The 18,316-nt window shown below is 41.1% G+C and overlaps 1 protein-coding gene across 1 annotated transcript in view; it reads left to right on the top strand.

Annotated features, from left to right (window-relative positions):
• Window positions 1-14,425, top strand: part of LOC119727343 (stromal interaction molecule 2-like) — a 110,453-nt gene extending 96,028 nt beyond the window's left edge. The window contains exons 10-11 of the mRNA XM_038199197.1: window positions 2,955-3,157; window positions 12,106-14,425. Coding sequence (XP_038055125.1) covers window positions 2,955-3,157; window positions 12,106-12,245 — 343 coding nt within the window. The 3' untranslated portion in view covers window positions 12,246-14,425. The remainder of the gene's footprint in view (window positions 1-2,954; window positions 3,158-12,105) is intronic.
• Window positions 14,426-18,316: the final 3,891 nt, after the last annotated feature.

Genomic DNA, 18,316 nt, shown 5'->3' with positions numbered 1-18,316 from the left:
TCCCGCACAATATAGAGCATAGAAAGTCACTGTCAACCAGTCAACAGAGCGTAGCGTTACGTGCACTGTTGTCAAGGAGCCACAATGGCAATCACGACAATTCAACGAAATATGAAAAATAAAGTCAGTGTCCTGAAATTTATTCTTGCGGATCAAGCTACAAAATGGTTGGGACACTTCCTGAGCCTGCCACGGTCGACCGCTCCCCCGGTTAATGTTGTCCTCTCCAGCTGATGGATACGGAAGACGGATAGTGCCACTCAATAAGTCTGAATATATTTTTGTGTACGTGTGAAAATATTTTTGTGTACAGCGGCCGCCACTTATCAACTGAGTTTATGTGATGCTACTTGGCTGACTTTGTGGTTGTCCGGGGTTCAAACCCCAATTTGGAGGTGGACCGTGAATTAGGGTCCGCACAAAATGGGGTTTTTTTTTTGCATTTTCTTGGCATTTGGACCTTGTAGATCAATAATTCCGACCTTGGCACCCTTGAGCATTTTTTTTTCCAAACAATAAAATATGCAAATTAGCTTCCGCCATAAGGAAAAATATAAGTTTTGTTTACATCTCTACAGGGTTTCATCCAAACTTATCATTGGAGGTGCCCAGCAATGTTTGGGGATAAACATAGCGTTTTATTCAATGACCAATTTATTTATTTTATGCAAAATATGCAAATTGGCATCCATCATTATCCAAAATTAAATTTCGATCCATATTTCCTCACGAATTTGTCTAATGATATCAAACAAGGTGTCTTAATCATGTTTGGGGGGTTCAATGAATGGATTTAAGCCATTTCTGCAATTACGTCACACACTAAACGCGTGAATAACTGGTGGTCATTGGTGGAAAGTTCTTCCGCGTAAATGTAAAATAGCACGCAATAGTTTGGCGTCGCGTCATTCTCGATTCCACCTCTGACCGGAGAAAAGGCATTTTTGTTTGCCCACCACCACCCCATCAGCCACCTTTGCCTTTTTACCCTTTTCTTTGATCTATTTGGTTCAGAAGCTCCGCTTTCTTGTGCTTTATAAGCGGCCGCTGTACCAAAAATTATTTTCACACGTTCAAAAAAATATATTCAGACTTATTGAATGGCAATTTTCGTCTTCCGTAGATGGAGCTCACATCGCACAATGAGAGACAACATTGAGCAGGGGCCGGGGGGTTGGGGGCCCAGCGAGATTTGGCCAGGATTGTCTGAATTTCCTCATAGTTCCAAATGTGCATGATAAGCCATTTGGGGGGCTGTTTTCTTGAGTTTTGTTTCCAAAATATGGAATGGCGGCCGAAGGTTGTATGAAAGAACACATATTTAGGCAAGATAATAATTATTGATAGTAAAATCGAAATAACAAATACATCTATATTTGTCGTTTTTCCCTAACACGTAGGGGTTGGTAAGCAGGGTATACTTTTTACTTTCAGAATGCTGCAGGGAAGCAATCGACATGTTTTGATTGATAACCATGCATCACGGTCATGGTCCATACCGTATTGCGCTATTCCAAGATGAGAGCGCTAGTCCGTACAGATACGCACGTGTTAAACCGTTGAATAGAGTTTAGTGCTTCAAGTTTGCTTCAAGATAAATTAGTTATAGCTTGCGCTCATGGAATACGGAAAATGTTGTGCATTTGTGTCCCACATACATGTACCACTCGGTTAGACACAATACACACTACTAAGTGTTCCACTCGCTCTCGCGGAATAACTATAATAATAATGGCTTCGACTCGTGCAATTACACCGTAAAAAAAATTGGGCATTTCTTGAACAACTGCTTGCCCTAAATTGGTGTAAATATCAGCTTCCCAACTTTTTGGTCACTTATTGACCAACTGTCATGGGCAGGCCATTTTGACCAGAAGATGGGTTCAACATAAATTACCAGCTAATGATCAGACAGCCTTTCCCAATTAATTGGTCAAATAAAAAAACGGTCAACTATGATTTCAAAAAAAATTGGTCATACTTATTTTCACATTGTGCAACAAGACATATTTTTCATACATCACTGTAAAAACGTTGGGCAATATGAGTTGATATGTATCTAGACCAGTGTTGGTCAACATATCAACAGGGTCTGGTTAAACTCTTGGGCAAATTTTTCCTAATAGTTGGAAAATTGTCACCCAAATCAACCCACATTGAGGTATTTTCAAACCAATGTTGGGTAAAATTACAGTGCCCAGCAGTGTTTTACCCAACATTTTTTTACAGTGATATAGTTGTCGAGAAACGCATTTAAATTCGCATTCATAAATATCTAAGTGTACTACCAGTGAATCAGTATTTCATGGTCCGAAATTCACACTACAACAGCCCAGCTGCGTTTTGCGCGACATAGCGCAGTAGGCGCGACGCACACGCCAATGTCCTTATAAGGTAACGAGTTGAGGAGGGGCATTCCATATTATAGTCAGAGGGGTGTTTCGTAAAATGAAGTAAAATTGTTTTTTACTTGTTTTGATTTGTGAACCGAAAAGATTTGGGGTTTTTGACCGAAAATGTATTTTTGAATGGGAATAAATATGTGTTCGGTCGGTATTAAACACTGTTTAAGACCGGTGGGAGTCTGGATGGGCGAGGGTAATTATCACCCAATGTTACCCGATTTAGAGGACAACAATTAATACCCAACTCAGCTTGGGCAAAGGACGTTCATATGTTCTAAAATGGTTGTCTTAATGCCTTTCACCAAATGAGAGCACCCGGAGTAGGGTAAATATTATGAAAAAAGACCAACATCTTCACTATAAAGGACCATCATCTGAGCAATTCAGCTTTAACCAACGTTTTAATACCCAACGTTTTTACAGTGTATTGTTATAGCTCGTGCAATTATACTGTTGCATCCCCTTCAATAATTATTTTAGCTGGACAACAACCATCAGTGTTAGAAACATATAGCAGTAACTTAATTTGTTTTTGTTCTCATATCACAGCCCTCCGAAATTCACAGAAGCACTTTCAACTCATAAGAAGCCTGACGGCAGCAGTACATCTGGTATTCATTCCACCAACAGGCCTCAGAGGCTCCATGTATCCCATTCAGAAAACGCCCTAGCCAGCTTGGTAGTTGGCACAGAGAATGACAAGAGGCACAATGAGTCAGCTAGAGGGCACGAGAGCAGAAAATCCAAGAAAGGTATCTGACATTGCACTTGTAGTACATGTAATATTTGTACATTAAGGTCGGCATACTGATTCAGTTTGGCAAAGTGTTTTCTACTTCACCTTCCTTGCATTTAACCAGCTTGCATTTATGATTCTTTTCTTGAGTTATGTTTGGTTCTGAGAAGAATCAATGAACTCAAAAGTTTTAAATGTTACATTTATTTTTATTGTAAATAAAAACACAACTCAAAAGAAAGAAACTCGGTAGAATAATAGTATCATGAACATAGGATCGACAAGAGATTGTTTGTTCCGTTATTTGGCCACCGAAATTCCGCCTGTTCCCCATCACAACAGCTGTGATTTGCTTTGGCGTTCATTAAACGTTATTAAGGAAAACAAATGCTGCATACGTGCAAAGCCAATGTAAAGGAAATGGCGGTGTCTGTATCGGGTGGTATCAGCATTGTCATGTACAAGTAATCATAACGAAATGCACTTCATTATTCTCCCTCCCCCCCCCCCCATAAAAAAAAAAGAAGAAAAAAAGGGAAACCCAAATTACACTTTTTGTGTTCACACACATAAAAAGTTTTGCGATTTAACTCGCAACAACAAAAATTCACGTTCGTATTTTTTGGGTCACAGTAGGCCTACATTTTGCACCATTTTGACAACCGTGAGACCGTAGAGCACAACTGCATATGCATTATTTAATACCCTTAGCCATTCGCTAATATTTATTCATTTATTTTTGGCTCCATATTCCCTTGGTCTCCCAGCTTTCCTTAGTGTGTCCTGGAAGATCGGTTCAGAACTGTTGCTTGGCGAACATGGCCGTTTGTAACAGCTCTCCGTACAATTATTTCTCTGGAATTGAATTGTCCATTGGAGCATCTCATTTGGGCATGGTTTTATACCCCAACTCATTGGGCAGGTTTTTAATATATGCAGCCTTCCTGTCGATGATAGCCATGGCTTACTATGCAGAGCCAATTCAGCGAAACCTTGACCCATCCTCGTCACAATCTTTGGTGCTGTGTATGTTCCCACCCCATGGCTCCCCTACTCATGGACATCTGTTGAAGTCCACTATCATGAACACAACCTGCTTACCGTATGGGCTGCAGTCCAAAGCAAAAACAAGCATGCAGCCCCCAACTTACATGTACTACCCAGACCCAGTCGAGGTGTCCCCCTAGTATCAAACTATAACAGTAAATGGCCCGTCCGTCTGGCCGTCAATTGTTGAAGTAACTTTGCCACATTTTTCATAATCAACGTTACATGTTTTGTGTGATAGTGATTAGTTTTGGAGTGTTTTCATGGGGATGATGTAATATTCAAAGTCCGAAAGGAACAAATTTGCACCAATAAATCATACTTGCACGTGCCAACCGTAACTTCCAGAGGACATTGGAATCGGAGCATATAAAATACCTTTTTAAGGATCTGCATAATATAAGCAAACTCTTGCATTGTGCTTCTGCACACTCCTGAGACCTTTTACACAAAAACTGTGACACGTAGACATCAGATAGATAATGTAGGAAGTGGGTAAGCATAAACAACTGAGAAGAAAAGCTGAAGAAATTGAAAAACAAAAAGATGACCTCTCAAAATAATTATTTCAAATGCTTATCAGAAATGGACAGCTGAGGCAACCCAAATAGGATCTTGGTTGCACACGAAAAGCGGTAACAAATGGCCAAGAACATTTGCATCAGAAACTGATTTCAAAGCAAGTTTGACTTGAATGATGAAGCTAAAATGAAGAATTTCCACCACGGGTGATGAGCACCAGCCCTTTACCAAGATAGAAGATTCAATCACTAATTTTTTTGCAAATGTGCTGGCAAAGATAATCTCGGTGCCAAATTGCTGAAGTATGGACCCGCGATAATTGCTAAAAAAATTGCCCGAGCTCTGAATGAAACTTTTAGCACTGGCATCTTCCCGGACGACGTCAAAGAAGGTATTCTTGTTCCTCTTCCCAAGGCCAAGCCAACCAAAGGGACCCCAAGTAAACAGAAGACCAATCATTGATCTGACAAATATCCGGAAAATAATGGTCATTTGTTTGTTTGACCAGGGTTTGACGAAGAGACTCGTCGACAAATTAGACGACTGCAGCCTATCGCAGCCTATCGACACGACAGAGGCACCATCGAGCATTTTTTATTGCCTTTCCCACCAAACAAAATTCAAAACATTCCGTACCTTCATGGCGCCCGTATTGCTTTATACAACAGTGAATTATTACCAGTAACAGATGCCCTTTTCCATCCTTGGTATTAAATGGCCGAAAAATATCACAAATAAACTCTACAGGAAAATTAACGCGATCCCTATAGCGATCCCAATAAGCTATATTCCGAGGAAAAAAAGAATTCTAGGATCTCGATTTCAAAATAAAAGTTGCTGAATCATGTTTTTGATTCGGCCTGAATTCAGCGTCCGAGACACGTTCTCGCTGAGCCAATTGCAGCTACGCGATGCCGCGCACCGATCTGACGAATCATAGCAACCGCGCGCGCGAATGAAGAAAACAGGGGGTTTTAGTCCCATTACTATCTTTCAACCAAGTATGTTTTTCAGCTTGTATGTATATTTATATCACGACAAAAACTGCAAAGTATAATATTTTTGCTGAAGTATAATATTTTTACGAAAGTAGTAGTTTCAGTAGTTTTGCGTAAAGTTTTATGAATATTCACATTTGAGTTGCCATGCAAATAAAAACAATACAATGGCACACTACGAAAATGCGAATGCAAGCCAACGGGTATTAATGCCCATTATCAACGCGTTTAACCAATTGAGGGCAAGACCGCTCAGTGCATTTTTTTTTACAACAGCTCAGAACAGACGTTTTATCCTTGTGTAAGATCCGTGCTTACACGGACGTCGCGCGCCAGGAAGTGTGACACTTCAAAGAGGTGAATTCAGAATTCAGAGAGGTGACCCTGGACTTCCGTTGTGATGTTGCCGGTATGTCGCGCGCTTCAAATTCAATACAGAGTCTTTGTCCAGAGAGCCAATCACTGGAAATTATATTCCCTAGATACGTGAACCTTCAATTGTTGTTCGGTTGGGTGCCTTCGATGGGTGATGTCCGTGTTTGGTGCAGACGGGTGATGTCCGTGTTTGGTGCAGACATATGCACGACCTCTGTCTTGCCTCTGTCTAGCTTTGACGCCTCTGAGATCTCGCAGGACTCTTTGCCTCTGCAGTTCCTGCGTCAGTGTGCGAACCATTCGCGTGTTTAGCTTTGTGATTATGATGATATTCTCTATTTGACAAATGGGTCCTCCTTTACACAGTTCGATGATTTGGGCATACAAGTGCTCCCTCGTACAACGCTAGGAATTTTGGCAATTTGAATGAATATGAGTTGGCATCATTTGGTGGGTAAGGTCATTGATTAGGTCCTCTCTTGCCTTTGATAACCCGAAAAGTCAACTACAAGCCGAGAAGTTATGCTAATGACCAATACCCGGGTGTTCACATCAACCACTATAGCCCCTGAATTTCTGTGTAAGTCTACCGAAAGCAGAGTTCGGAGTCATCAAGTAAGTTTGTGATATCAGAACCGACTTTCGGAGGCGGGAACTCACCCCTGTCCCTCATTTATGCATATATTATTCAGCAAGTCTCAATTCAAGCAACTCACTTGACTGGGAGAGGCAACTTCTAGTTTCCAGGCACAAGGACAACCAAATCAAAATGGACTCTCTTTCCTCTCAAAATTACGTGCAATGCGTCTTGCCATTGCGAACATATCCGATCATCGACCTTGAACTCACCCGACTAGGCATCAGTGTTGCCGCTCTCAGTGACACGTGGTTCACCGTTAGTAGCTCGATTCGGGAGGCTAATTTCACCTTCTTTTGGAGCGGCTCCCCTGACACTGTAAGACCTATGCATGAAGTTGGCCTTGCAGAAAAACTCCTTGCTCCCAGCTATCCAGCAGCATCTTCCATTTCTCCTCACCTCATGTCCCGAGTGCGTTCGATTACTTCCCTCGTGCTTACTCGTGCAAGCGCGACAACGTTCAATTTACCCCTCACGTGACTTCATGCGCTAACTCGAGCCTGGCCCAGGTAACCGACTCGCCGAGCCGGTTACTTGAGTAAATATCCCATAAAGCCATGCAATAACCATGGCTACAAAAAGTGACGTCCGGCGGTCGCCTCAGGCCGTGTCCAAAACGGGCTTACAGAGCTACGGCTACGGGTCTATTGTCAGCGCGTCCGCGAATTGTCAATTAAGCGTGGACCTAAAACCTAGCTCTAGGGCGTTTTGAATTGTTTAATTTTATTTATTGCTACGCAGTTCCACTTCATTTTGTACGATACATTATTTCACTGCGAACTTTCTCCATCATGGCTAATTTGGTAGCCAAATTACAGCTACGACGCCGACTCCTTTCCCGCATTGGTATTCTGTGCCTAAACCGATCGTCGATACTTCTCTCCTCGCCCTTGCAACTGCTACGTTCACCAAAACCAGATTCTGCAGCCACTTGAACTTCCTCGGTACCTGCTTACGTTCTGGACTTATACCGAAGGGTTTTGGACTAAAGTACTGCCCTATCGTATCAGGGGTATTATCCACGAACTCAATGCTGAACTACATAATACCATGAAGCAGTCCAAACAGTCCAAGCTGAGTTCACTTCAAGATTCTTCTCCATTCGCTAACCCATCCCCGCCTACCCTTGACTCGATTCATCGGGAATAGCCTATGAAATTGGTCGTCACTATACCCCCAGATTAATTTTCTACTAAGAGAGATGCCGAAGAATTTTTCAAGAATATTTTCATCAAGATTGACTCGCGGACACATAATCCATCCCCCTCACCATCCATGTCTCAGTCTGATGATTCATCTCCTCAAGCAGACCAGGCTGATCCTGTTGATCCCGATCCTGTTGATCCCTTTGACAAACTCTGCCCCAAGAGATCTAAGTGGTGTCCTAACCCTGGCCGCAACAGAACAAAAGACTTCGTGATTGACAGTTGTAGGTACGAGGTCAATCGACTTGACTTCACAAGATCTACCGTTACCAACATCACTTCTGACGAACGCAAAGATTTGCAGTCCCTGGGAAAAAACCTATTGTCTTAAAGAGAACAGACAAGGAGCTACGGTTGTTTGGCGACGTGATCTATACATCCAGGAGGAAGAAGTTTCCCGTACCGTCAAAAAGTTCATTCAACTTGGCGCACTACCTACCAATGCTGCTGACCTCATAGTTTCTGCACCACGTACTGCCCGTTTCTACCTCCTCCCGAAGCTGATAACACAGGACGGTCGATGGTCTCAGCCTGCGGTTGCCCCACTGAGCTTGTTTCCTGCTACCTTGACTCAGTTTTGACTGCTATTGCACAGGCGCTACCATCAAAATGTTAAAGAAACCTCCGATGCTCTCCGGGCTGTTTGAAGATTTCAGATTTGTGCCCTCTGCCAACAAGCTATGGATGTGTAGTCTCCTCCACGCGGACGGTTTGGTTAGCCTTGAAATAATTTCTTGAGCGACGGCGGAACCCCACGCCATCATCTTCGACACTCGTCCGTCGCATGAAAACACTTACTCCATCGGCTAAGGATACAGACAAGCGCATCCCTTTAGTCCTCACCTACCACCCGTTTAACCTGCGAGTTCGTGTTGTCATCCTGAAAAAGTTCCGCACGTTACAAGTTGATCCTTTGACCAAGCCACATCTTCAAAAACGACTCAACTCCCCTCGTTGCTGTGACCGGTCCATTTGACAGACTTTAATCCGATTAATGCTCCCAACAGTCTCCGATGTTAACGACATCAACACCGGCACCACAGCTTGCAACCGCCCACGCTGTAATACGTGCAGGTCCATCCACAATCTACCCCAGATCGACGGTCCCAAAGGCAGTTATACACCCAGGGGACATTTCACTTGCGTATCCACCAACCCGGTGTATTGGACAACGCAGAGTTGGCAGGAGCCAACTATGCAGTGTCCACTACATTGGCGAAACGAAGCGTCGTTTGGCTGACCGATATACTGAGCACCTTCGAAGTGTCCGACTCAATCTCCCCGGACACCCTGTGGCGCGCCACTTCTCCAAGCCACCACACACGTGTTATCGAACGCCCAGCGCTTGGAGATGGAACAACGCATCTTCTACAAGCTTGGAACGCTCACGCCAGGCGGTTTGAATGTGGATTTTTCTACATTCAAACAGACATAGCTCCGATGAAGGCCAAGCGGGGCCGAAAATTCAGCCCGGTAGTACTGCTTTTCCTTTTGTTTTCATCACTTAAACCTAGCTCTAGACAGTAGATTCGCATGCAGGTTTGTCATGTCAAAGTTCGACTTTCCTGCTGTTCTTGCACGAAACTGTACCCGAAACTGTTCGTTTATTGAGCTCCACTGCACTGCGCATTTTTGTCATCACGCAAGGAGCCAGGCGGGAGTAAGCTGGAGGAAGTAATCGAACGTACTCCTTATGAATCTGAGACAGAGAAACATTCAAAGAGTGTTTAAAAAATGCTTTGAAAATGTACTTGACTTTCCACAAACACAACCAAACAAGTGGCGTCGGGATACTACAATTCTTTCCGGTAAATAACCTCGTAAGCTAATGCTCCTATTTTATTTACACAATATAGGAATGGGGGACAAACCCACGAAGAATGCCCGTCTCTGAATATTACTTTTGACGGAATGAGCTGAACGCTAAAATTACAAAAATTCTTGTGGAAATTCAAAACGCCAACAAGTTTCCAGGAGCTGGTGATTTTTCTACAACTTTTCTTCGATGTCTTGAACAGGGCCTACAAATTTCTTCAATATTCTGAGTTCTTGTGGAACAAAAATACACTGGACTCGTGAAGAATTGTCCTGAAATCCCGGAAAATTACCACAAATCTGTCCCATGTATTTTCAGACTAGAAGATAAATAAATATTGTTATTAACTTTTACTCATCATGTCCTAGTTTGTTATTATTATATATTATATGATTACTTGTTTGATAACATTCTGTATTACAATACGCTGTAAGACTTCCAAGCAATCATATTTTCAATCTGACAAGTGGTGTAAAATTGCCAATACACAATGTAATTTTTATTGGTGTTTATTTACCCCTCCAGCTTCCCCCTCTATTGAGTCTGGGGCCAATTTCACGGAGCTGCTTCAGTGCAAAATTTGCTTAAGCACAACAAAATTTGCTTAATATAGGTTTTCCCGGCTATTTTAACACTTGTATCACACGAATTCCCTATATCGATACTTTAATTTCGTCCCCGAACATCGCCAAGCTCAATTTGAATTTCAAAAAGCCACCACTAGATTTCATTTAACCCTAAAGGGGCCGGGTTATTTTGACCATCTCTCGGCCATCGAGTGACGAAAAATTTTGAAACTCGGCACATGCATAGAGCAACTCTTCCTAAACATACCCAAGAAATTTCATTACTATAGGTCAAAGGGTTTTGGAATTATGGCTAATTAATTATTCATATGTACGAATGGCAATTCTGCTCTGTGTACACGACGTATATGCAAAAATTCAGTTTTCACGGCGCGTAGCGCCGGAAAATTTTTCGCTACGTAGCAACCCGTGGTCCGATTTTTATGTTTTTGGTATCAAAAGATGCGCAAAGCTCGAGGCTAAAAAGTCATAACAGCTCGGTTCGCGAAAAAAAATTTTTAGAGGCTATCCCGGAAAATGTTGAAGGGGGGGGCGGGGGGGGGCGGATTCCGCCCCCCCGGCCCCTTTAGGGTTAAGGTTCAGTATAATTCAAATTGCTAGCACTCTGATTCGTCCAAAATCTTTAAAATTCGTTTCGTCAAGCAATCGGCGTTAAATTGAAAAAGCAAATTCGTTTTTTGTCATTCGTTTTAATGTTCTTGTCGTCACATTTCGTCTCTGGTGACTTAAAACGTTACCATTAAAAATGTGCCCAATCTTTGGACTTGTTTGCGCATTAAATAAATTTTAATTTTTAACAAATATTTCCGTATAAATGAAAGTATAAGAAATAAAAATAAAATAAATAAAATAACAAATTGAACTTTCCCAATAATTATGCTCTTTGAAAATTGAGCATTAAGATCAAACACCTTCGTAATGTTGCTCTTTGATATATGTATATGAATAAAACAACAGAAATAAGGTATATCTATCAAAGAACAACATTACATGTAAGAAGGTCTTTGAACTTACAGGTAATGCTTAGTGTCCATGTCATAAGTGCATATTGTGAAATGTCAATTCCTGACTCTGTAATTGTGAAACACAGAAATGAAAATTCATACCTTAACAGCTAACTACTTTTATTTATACATATAAGGAAATATATGTCGCATTTTCTAATCGTATACGGGACGAAATGTAATGACAACAACATGAAAACGAATGACAAAAAACGAATTTGCTTTGTCAATTCAACGCCGATGGCTTCACGAGACGAATTTGAAAGATTTTGGACGAATCGGAATGCTAACAATTTGAATTATACTGAACCTTAAATGAAATCTAGTGGTAGCTTTCTGAAATTTAAATTGAGAAGTGAGCTTTGCGATGATCGGGGACGAAATTAAAGTATCGATATAGGGAATTCGAGTGATACAATTGTTTAAATAGCCGGGAAAACCTATATAATCACTTTACCAACCAAAACTCCATGCGATTGTTATGCTAAATAAACAGCAGCTAAATACCAGTAGCAAGCAATGTACATGGCATGGAGTTTTAGCCGGTAACGCGATTATATTAAGCACAGTTTTTTGTGCTTAAGCGAAATTTGTGCTTAAGCAGCTCTATGAAATTGGCTCCTGGTTCTAAAGTACGGCTTGTCATCTTCCAAAATAATGAAGAGATATCGCTTCCAAATATTTGCACGCTAGGGTGGCGTCAAATAAGTCTTGCTATTTTCGTTTGTATTGAATGTCAAACAACCTTTATCAACATTTTGTTACTGTTGCAGACTCCAAAAAAAGTAGCTCATCACAGCAGGATGGTGACACAGACAGCCTCGAGATGGAGGAAGAGAGAAAGAAGAAGAAGCGGTTGAGGATACCAGGCATGTCCGCTAGTAGCAAAATCGAAAGGCTCAAAACATGTTAATGAACCAAAAACGGGCTCCCAGCCTGACGGTAGCTTAAATGTTGAACCTCTGAAATTTAGTGAATCAAATCAGTAGGAATAATACAGTGCCTTTTGTGTTAAATTTACTCTTTGGTTGAAAAACAAAAGTTCATGTTAAAGCGCGTAATCAATCTTTCAAAACATTGTCTCCACATTTACAACAAAATTTGAAAAAAATAGTATGTGGAAACGAAATTAGTTAACATTCCCAAAATAATGTTATTAATCAAACACTTCATTGTAAATATTTGTTGTGTGCTGTAAGGAAAGTCCCAGTATGAATACGGGGTAAATGTCAATAATGGTTTTATTGGCTGCTAGGAAAAAACATGCATCTCAAAATTTTTACATTTTTAGATAATAAACCTTTCTAGGGAATATGAAGGTGCTGTTTTCATTTAGCAAAATTTCAAAGTCGCACGATATTTATTTTTCGGGTAAATTTATGACTTTTTGGCATTTTTTCGGCATTTCCCAAATTTTCTACGGCAGAACAATGTATCTTACCAGAAGTATTGTTTTGTTCAACAGCAAAACAATGTATCTACATGTTGCTCCCTTTTTGCTTGAAGTTAATTTTCCCAAAATGCAGTTTTTTATTTGGCAAAAAAAGGTTAATTTGTATTTGCATTGCTCTTGCTAATTTCAATGACTTCTCTAAATTAACATCAATCGGAGCAAAAGAATGTAACTGAATATGCGTTGTAAGTTTCATTTTCTATGAAAATTGAATGCATCTTATAGATGCTTTGTTTTTCCTTAGACGATGTATGCATTCAAACCAAGCCAACTCAAATTGCCTTGTTTTGCCACGAAAACCCTTCTTTCTATTTCAACATTCAATCTTGTTTGCATTGTTGTACTGAAAAAAAAAATGCTGACGTGAGAATGAAATTCATGTCAAAAATTCGTGACGGTCGGGACAAAATCCTTTTCCCATGTAATATTTTGACAACATAGGGCGCTATAAAATTTCGACTGCCCTTCAAATAAAGATCCATTGTTTTGCCGTGGAATGTATCACAGAGTTGACAGTTTTGCTGCCTCTCAACCAAAGATACATTGTTTTGCCGTAAAATTTCTGAAAAAGTGCTCTTGTCAAAACAAGATGCATTGTTTTGCCTTGGAATGTGTAAACCACATACGACAAATAATGCACGGCATAAGAATGCAACTTAATAAAAATGGTAATAAGTATAAGAAACCGAGCTTTTAACAGTCCAAAAATTTCAGAATATAAAGAAAATATAACTGGCACATCTGTGAACAAAGAAACACTGTTGTGTTTCTTTGTTCACAGATGTGCCACAAAGAAACACTGTTGTGTTTCTTTGTTCACAGATGTGCCAGTTATATTTTCTTTATATTCTGAAATTTTAAATCATAAAAATGGCAAAAGATGGAACTTCAAAGTCTTTTTTCTCAAAATGATCATGTTCGAGTTGCATTGTTTTGCCTTGGAAGGGCCGTCGTCGCCTTATGGATGTTGCACATTAAATTATATTCATTCATATTGTTACATCCAGGAGTGAAACACTGGCAACCAATGCAAGCAAGCATTGCCAATACCCCGTTTTCATTCAAGACAACACAAACAGACTAATTAAGTTGCCTAAATGTTAGTAATTTTTGTACTATGCACAATGTTCACTTTGCGAGAGTGAATGTTGAGTGCCTCAGATCCATCTCATACGACAGGTAGTCCGATTCAAAGGTATTGCAGTAGTTTTTTCTTCAGCTGTAGTGATATGAATTATTTTATTAAGAAAATACTTGGAAACACCAAAAAGCGTTTACTAAAAAATCATTTTATTTCTCTATTTGAATCCATTTTAGAAATGTTTAGGATGAAAACTTCCCAGTACCTTTTAACCTGAGAACAACTTCAGCGGTAATAAGTGACAAGGTTGTTAAAGTTATTGATTTTTTGGTTGCTTGTGTGCGATGGGTTCATTCATGGATTTGGGGTTACCCAAAATTCACGAATTTTTCTTTGCTGGTTTAATAATGGCTCGGTTTTATTCAGAAGAATGAAAACTAATCGTCATATTAGTCATAGTGCCGGTTATTGTTGGTTTCTCATGTTTGTAAATGGCTAATTTGAAAGTTATTTTGTGTCATTATTATTAAAGAAACAAACTACAAGTCTTGAAACCTTTTATTGTTTTGGAGTGTGTTCATATTTTGGGGTGTTGTCTTTTTGCCTATCATTGGTCATCATTGTAGCATCCGTTATTAAAAAAAAAAATTCTCAATTTTGGTTTCCCTTTTTTTTCTCACTGCTTTTTCCTTAACCCAGTGAGAACAAAATATCGGAAAAACAGAATTGAGAAATATATATTTTTTTAAAATTACAAATTTTGTGCGACACTTGGTGGATTTTTATCCTTATTCTGTTTCTCAGCTTTTAATTAAAAAAAAAAAAAAAAAAATTGTTTTCCCAAAAGAGCCAGAAAACGCTCATCCGAAGTTCGTCTCGCAGTCGGCTTTACTTTAGAATAGCCACTTACCGAGCTTTTTGCGATACGAGTGTAGGTCCTCTCGCTTGCCACTGTTGAACAGTGAGGGAGATGACGATTTTGCACTCTAGCAGGATGTGATCATTGTCTATGGCCTCACAAGGGCAGGTTTCATAGTCACAAGCAAGCGCTTGGAGTTGAATCACTGCCAGTCATGGTGAAACAAGCAGTCAATTTGCCTTCATCCTTCCGTCTCTCTGTCATCCAAGAAGTATATAATTTGGATCCCCTGCTTGAAATTGCTGGCATGGATTCGTTTGTAAAGAAGAAAAAAAACTTTTGTTTGCTACCTTGTTCGCACACCGTACTTTAGAATGAACTTTCACTGCAGTGCGGAATCTCAATTCGAATACAGGGATCTGCATAATCTCTTCCGCAAGAAGGGTGAACACATCATTGAAGCCTGCATGCTTAAAATGATATGCAGCACCGGTCCTCAAAAAGGGTGCGATTTCCAACTGGATTCGCTCCTGCTCTGCGAGATTGAGCGTGCAGTTTTTATAGCCCCCACGGTCCACGAACATGGGTAACGAGATGTAGTAGTTAAAGGAAAGATGAGAAACCGAGCCGTTTGCCTACTTTGAAAGTGATCACAGGGGATACGCTTCTCACCAGCAGGGTACAAAATGGTTCCTATTTTTGCAATTGCAAGAGGCCTTTTTGCCTTAAGTGATTAACCAATATGTCAGATAAAAATGTAGTCCTTGCTGCTTTTGCATTCAATCGAGTGCCTAGCCATATTTGCATTTATGTCAAAACTGAACTAAAACCTGCGTGATTAAGGCAAGAAATCGTCCGAGACTCACAAAAAAATTGCCCCAGTGTGGTGATGATGAGGTTTTTGCATCGCAAGGCCGTAGGCAAAGGAGCTTTCTCATTTGATTTGTTTTTCGATTCGCAATGCGAAAAATCTCTGGTCACGGTGATTTATAAGATGGCGGCTCCATTGAAAAGTCTTAGCGACTTTTGTAAGGGACTGTCAAATTGGTTCGGATGTCGTCGGATTATTCTTGTTTTAACGGCCGCATGATTTTCAAAATGGAGAAAACTGGCTTTGGAAGAAATTGCAAAAACAATAGCATGAACAGAGTGTTAAAGTAGTTTTCACCTCGCAATTCCAAAAGCTTCTCAAACAGGCTGGAAAACCGTAAAATCGACCGCACATGGTGATATTTTGTGAGCTACGTGCTGAGTCGAATGACTTTTTGCTCAGAACGTGGCTCTTGTGGCGGGATTTTTGAAATGCGAGTGAAATCCTTCCATAATTGTCATGATGCCACGTCAAATAAAAAATGATTTCACGTTCAAATGAAAAATGATTTTATTAATGACGGTCTACCGGAGAGAACACGGAACAAGGGGCAGAATCGAAGTTGTGCGCTCAGGAAACCAAAAGTTTACCCAAAAATAGACGTAACAATTAAGTTTTCTAGAATTCGTTGATTTTTTTTCCTTCGTTCAAATTCGTCAAAATGAAACTGGTTCAGGACGACAGTTCTCCAACTGTCGTCCTGAACCAGTTTCATTTTGACGAATTTGAAAGAAGGAAAAAACAAAAGGCAAGGCAAGGTTGTCTACTCCCTCTCACGCTCTTCAACATCTTTTTGGAGAGAATCATGACGGACCACTGGAAAACCATGAAGGTACTGTCAGCATCGGAGGCAGGACGGTCACCGACTTGCGTTTTTCTGACGATATCGATGGCCTAGATAGTGGATGGCCTTGACAAAACATCCTTATCCTATGGCATGTAAATCAGTGCAGAGAACTAAATGACGAACAGTATCGACGGCATCACCACTGACATCACGGTCAACGGCAGGAAGCTTGACACTGTCCAAAGCTTCTAGTATCTGGGAGCTGTTGTGAGTGATCAAGGGTCTAAACCAGAAATATGCTGATGACATGCACTCGTTGGTTATCCCCGTCTCTTTACCTACGCATGTGAGAATTGGACTCTAAGAGCCGACTTCTAGAAGAGAATACAGGCCACAGAAATGAGATACTTCAAAAAGATTCTTGGCATCTCCTACAAAGATCGCATCACCAGCGAGGAGGTACGGACCAGAATCAGGCAAGTTATCCTACGTATCCTACGAAATCTCCTGACCACTGGGAAAAAGCGCAAACTGAAGTGTTATGGGCACATTTCGCGATCATCAGGACAAGTCCTAAGACGATCCCGCCAAGGACTGTACAAGGAGGAAGAAAAAGAGGCAGGCTGAGAAAGAGGTGGGAGGACAACATCTCGGAATGGACAGCACAGACGCTGAGTGACGCCCTGAGAAAGACTGAGGATCGGGAGGGATGGAGGAAGCTGGTTGACAAGTCTTCAAGGGGTGCCCCCACGGGAAAGGTAACAGGTAACAAAATAAGAAAAAGAAACTTTTTCACGTCTTGCAATTCAAATTGTTTCTATGTTGACCCTACTGGTGTTCAACTTTTTGGCCTCTGAAGTCCGCACCGTCAGGCCGCCATTAACTTAGTTAATAATTATCTTCCCAAAGTCCCAAATATAAACGAAAATTATATTTTTGTCGAATGACTTTTTGCTCAGTCTGTAGCTCTCGTGGCAAACAATCGCAACATTTCGTAGTGCCTCCTTTGTCTCTTCAGACAAATCAGTCTGTGCACAGTGTCATTGGTTGGTGGAACGAACCGTTATGGTTTAAGCCTCACTTCAACCTTGCTGCTGTCAAACTCGACCTGCTTTTGGCCTCTTTTGACGATGACATCTTACTTGCTTGGAATCAGTAGACGTTCTACGCCCCATGGATGAACACGAACTACATGACAGCAAGGCTCACAAGCTACCCGAAATCAAAATAGTCAAATTATTCAGCAGCCAGATTAAACAAAACCTGCCATTTGCGCAATGTTGTTGAATGCCTTCATTCGTGCGCAGTTATTGAGAAGAACGCGCACAGGAGCGCCACCTCACCTCGATCCATACCCTAATCGTGCCTCACTTAGACAGCGGTGGCCCAAACAGCCGAAAACGAGCACCCGATGTTAACGACATTAAACACCGGTACCACAGCTTGCAATCGCCCTCGTTGTAATACGTGCTGGTCCATATTCCACAATCCCCCAGATCGACGTCCCAAAGGCAGTTATACACCCATAATGTACCAACTTCGTGTATTGCAACTCCTAGCCAACCACGCAGTGTCCACTGCAACGGCGAAACGACGCTTCGTTTGACTGACCGATCTAGGTGAGAACCTTCGGCGTGTCCAACTTAATCTCCCTCGACACCCCTGTGGCGCTCTACTTCTCCAAGCCACTACACACATGTGACGACAAGCGCGCGTGTGTGACAAATCGTTTGAAAATGGGACATCATCTACTAGCTGGGAACGCTGGAACGCCAGGCGTTTCAATGTGGAATCGCCTACATTTAAACCGCAAATCCAACTCACAGCTCCGATGAAGGTCTAGTTAGGCCGAAAATTCAGCAAGAAAATTCCTGGTGAGCAACTTACTTGATCTTATTTTCATTATACAAAACTACAGTGCTTACAGTCCTGC

Source organism: Patiria miniata, unplaced genomic scaffold (assembly GCF_015706575.1).
Source record: "Patiria miniata isolate m_02_andy unplaced genomic scaffold, ASM1570657v1 HiC_scaffold_20, whole genome shotgun sequence".
Lineage (NCBI taxonomy): Eukaryota > Metazoa > Echinodermata > Asteroidea > Valvatida > Asterinidae > Patiria > Patiria miniata.
The sequence above is the reverse complement of the archived record's forward strand: the minus strand, read 5'-3'. Positions and strand labels throughout refer to the sequence as shown.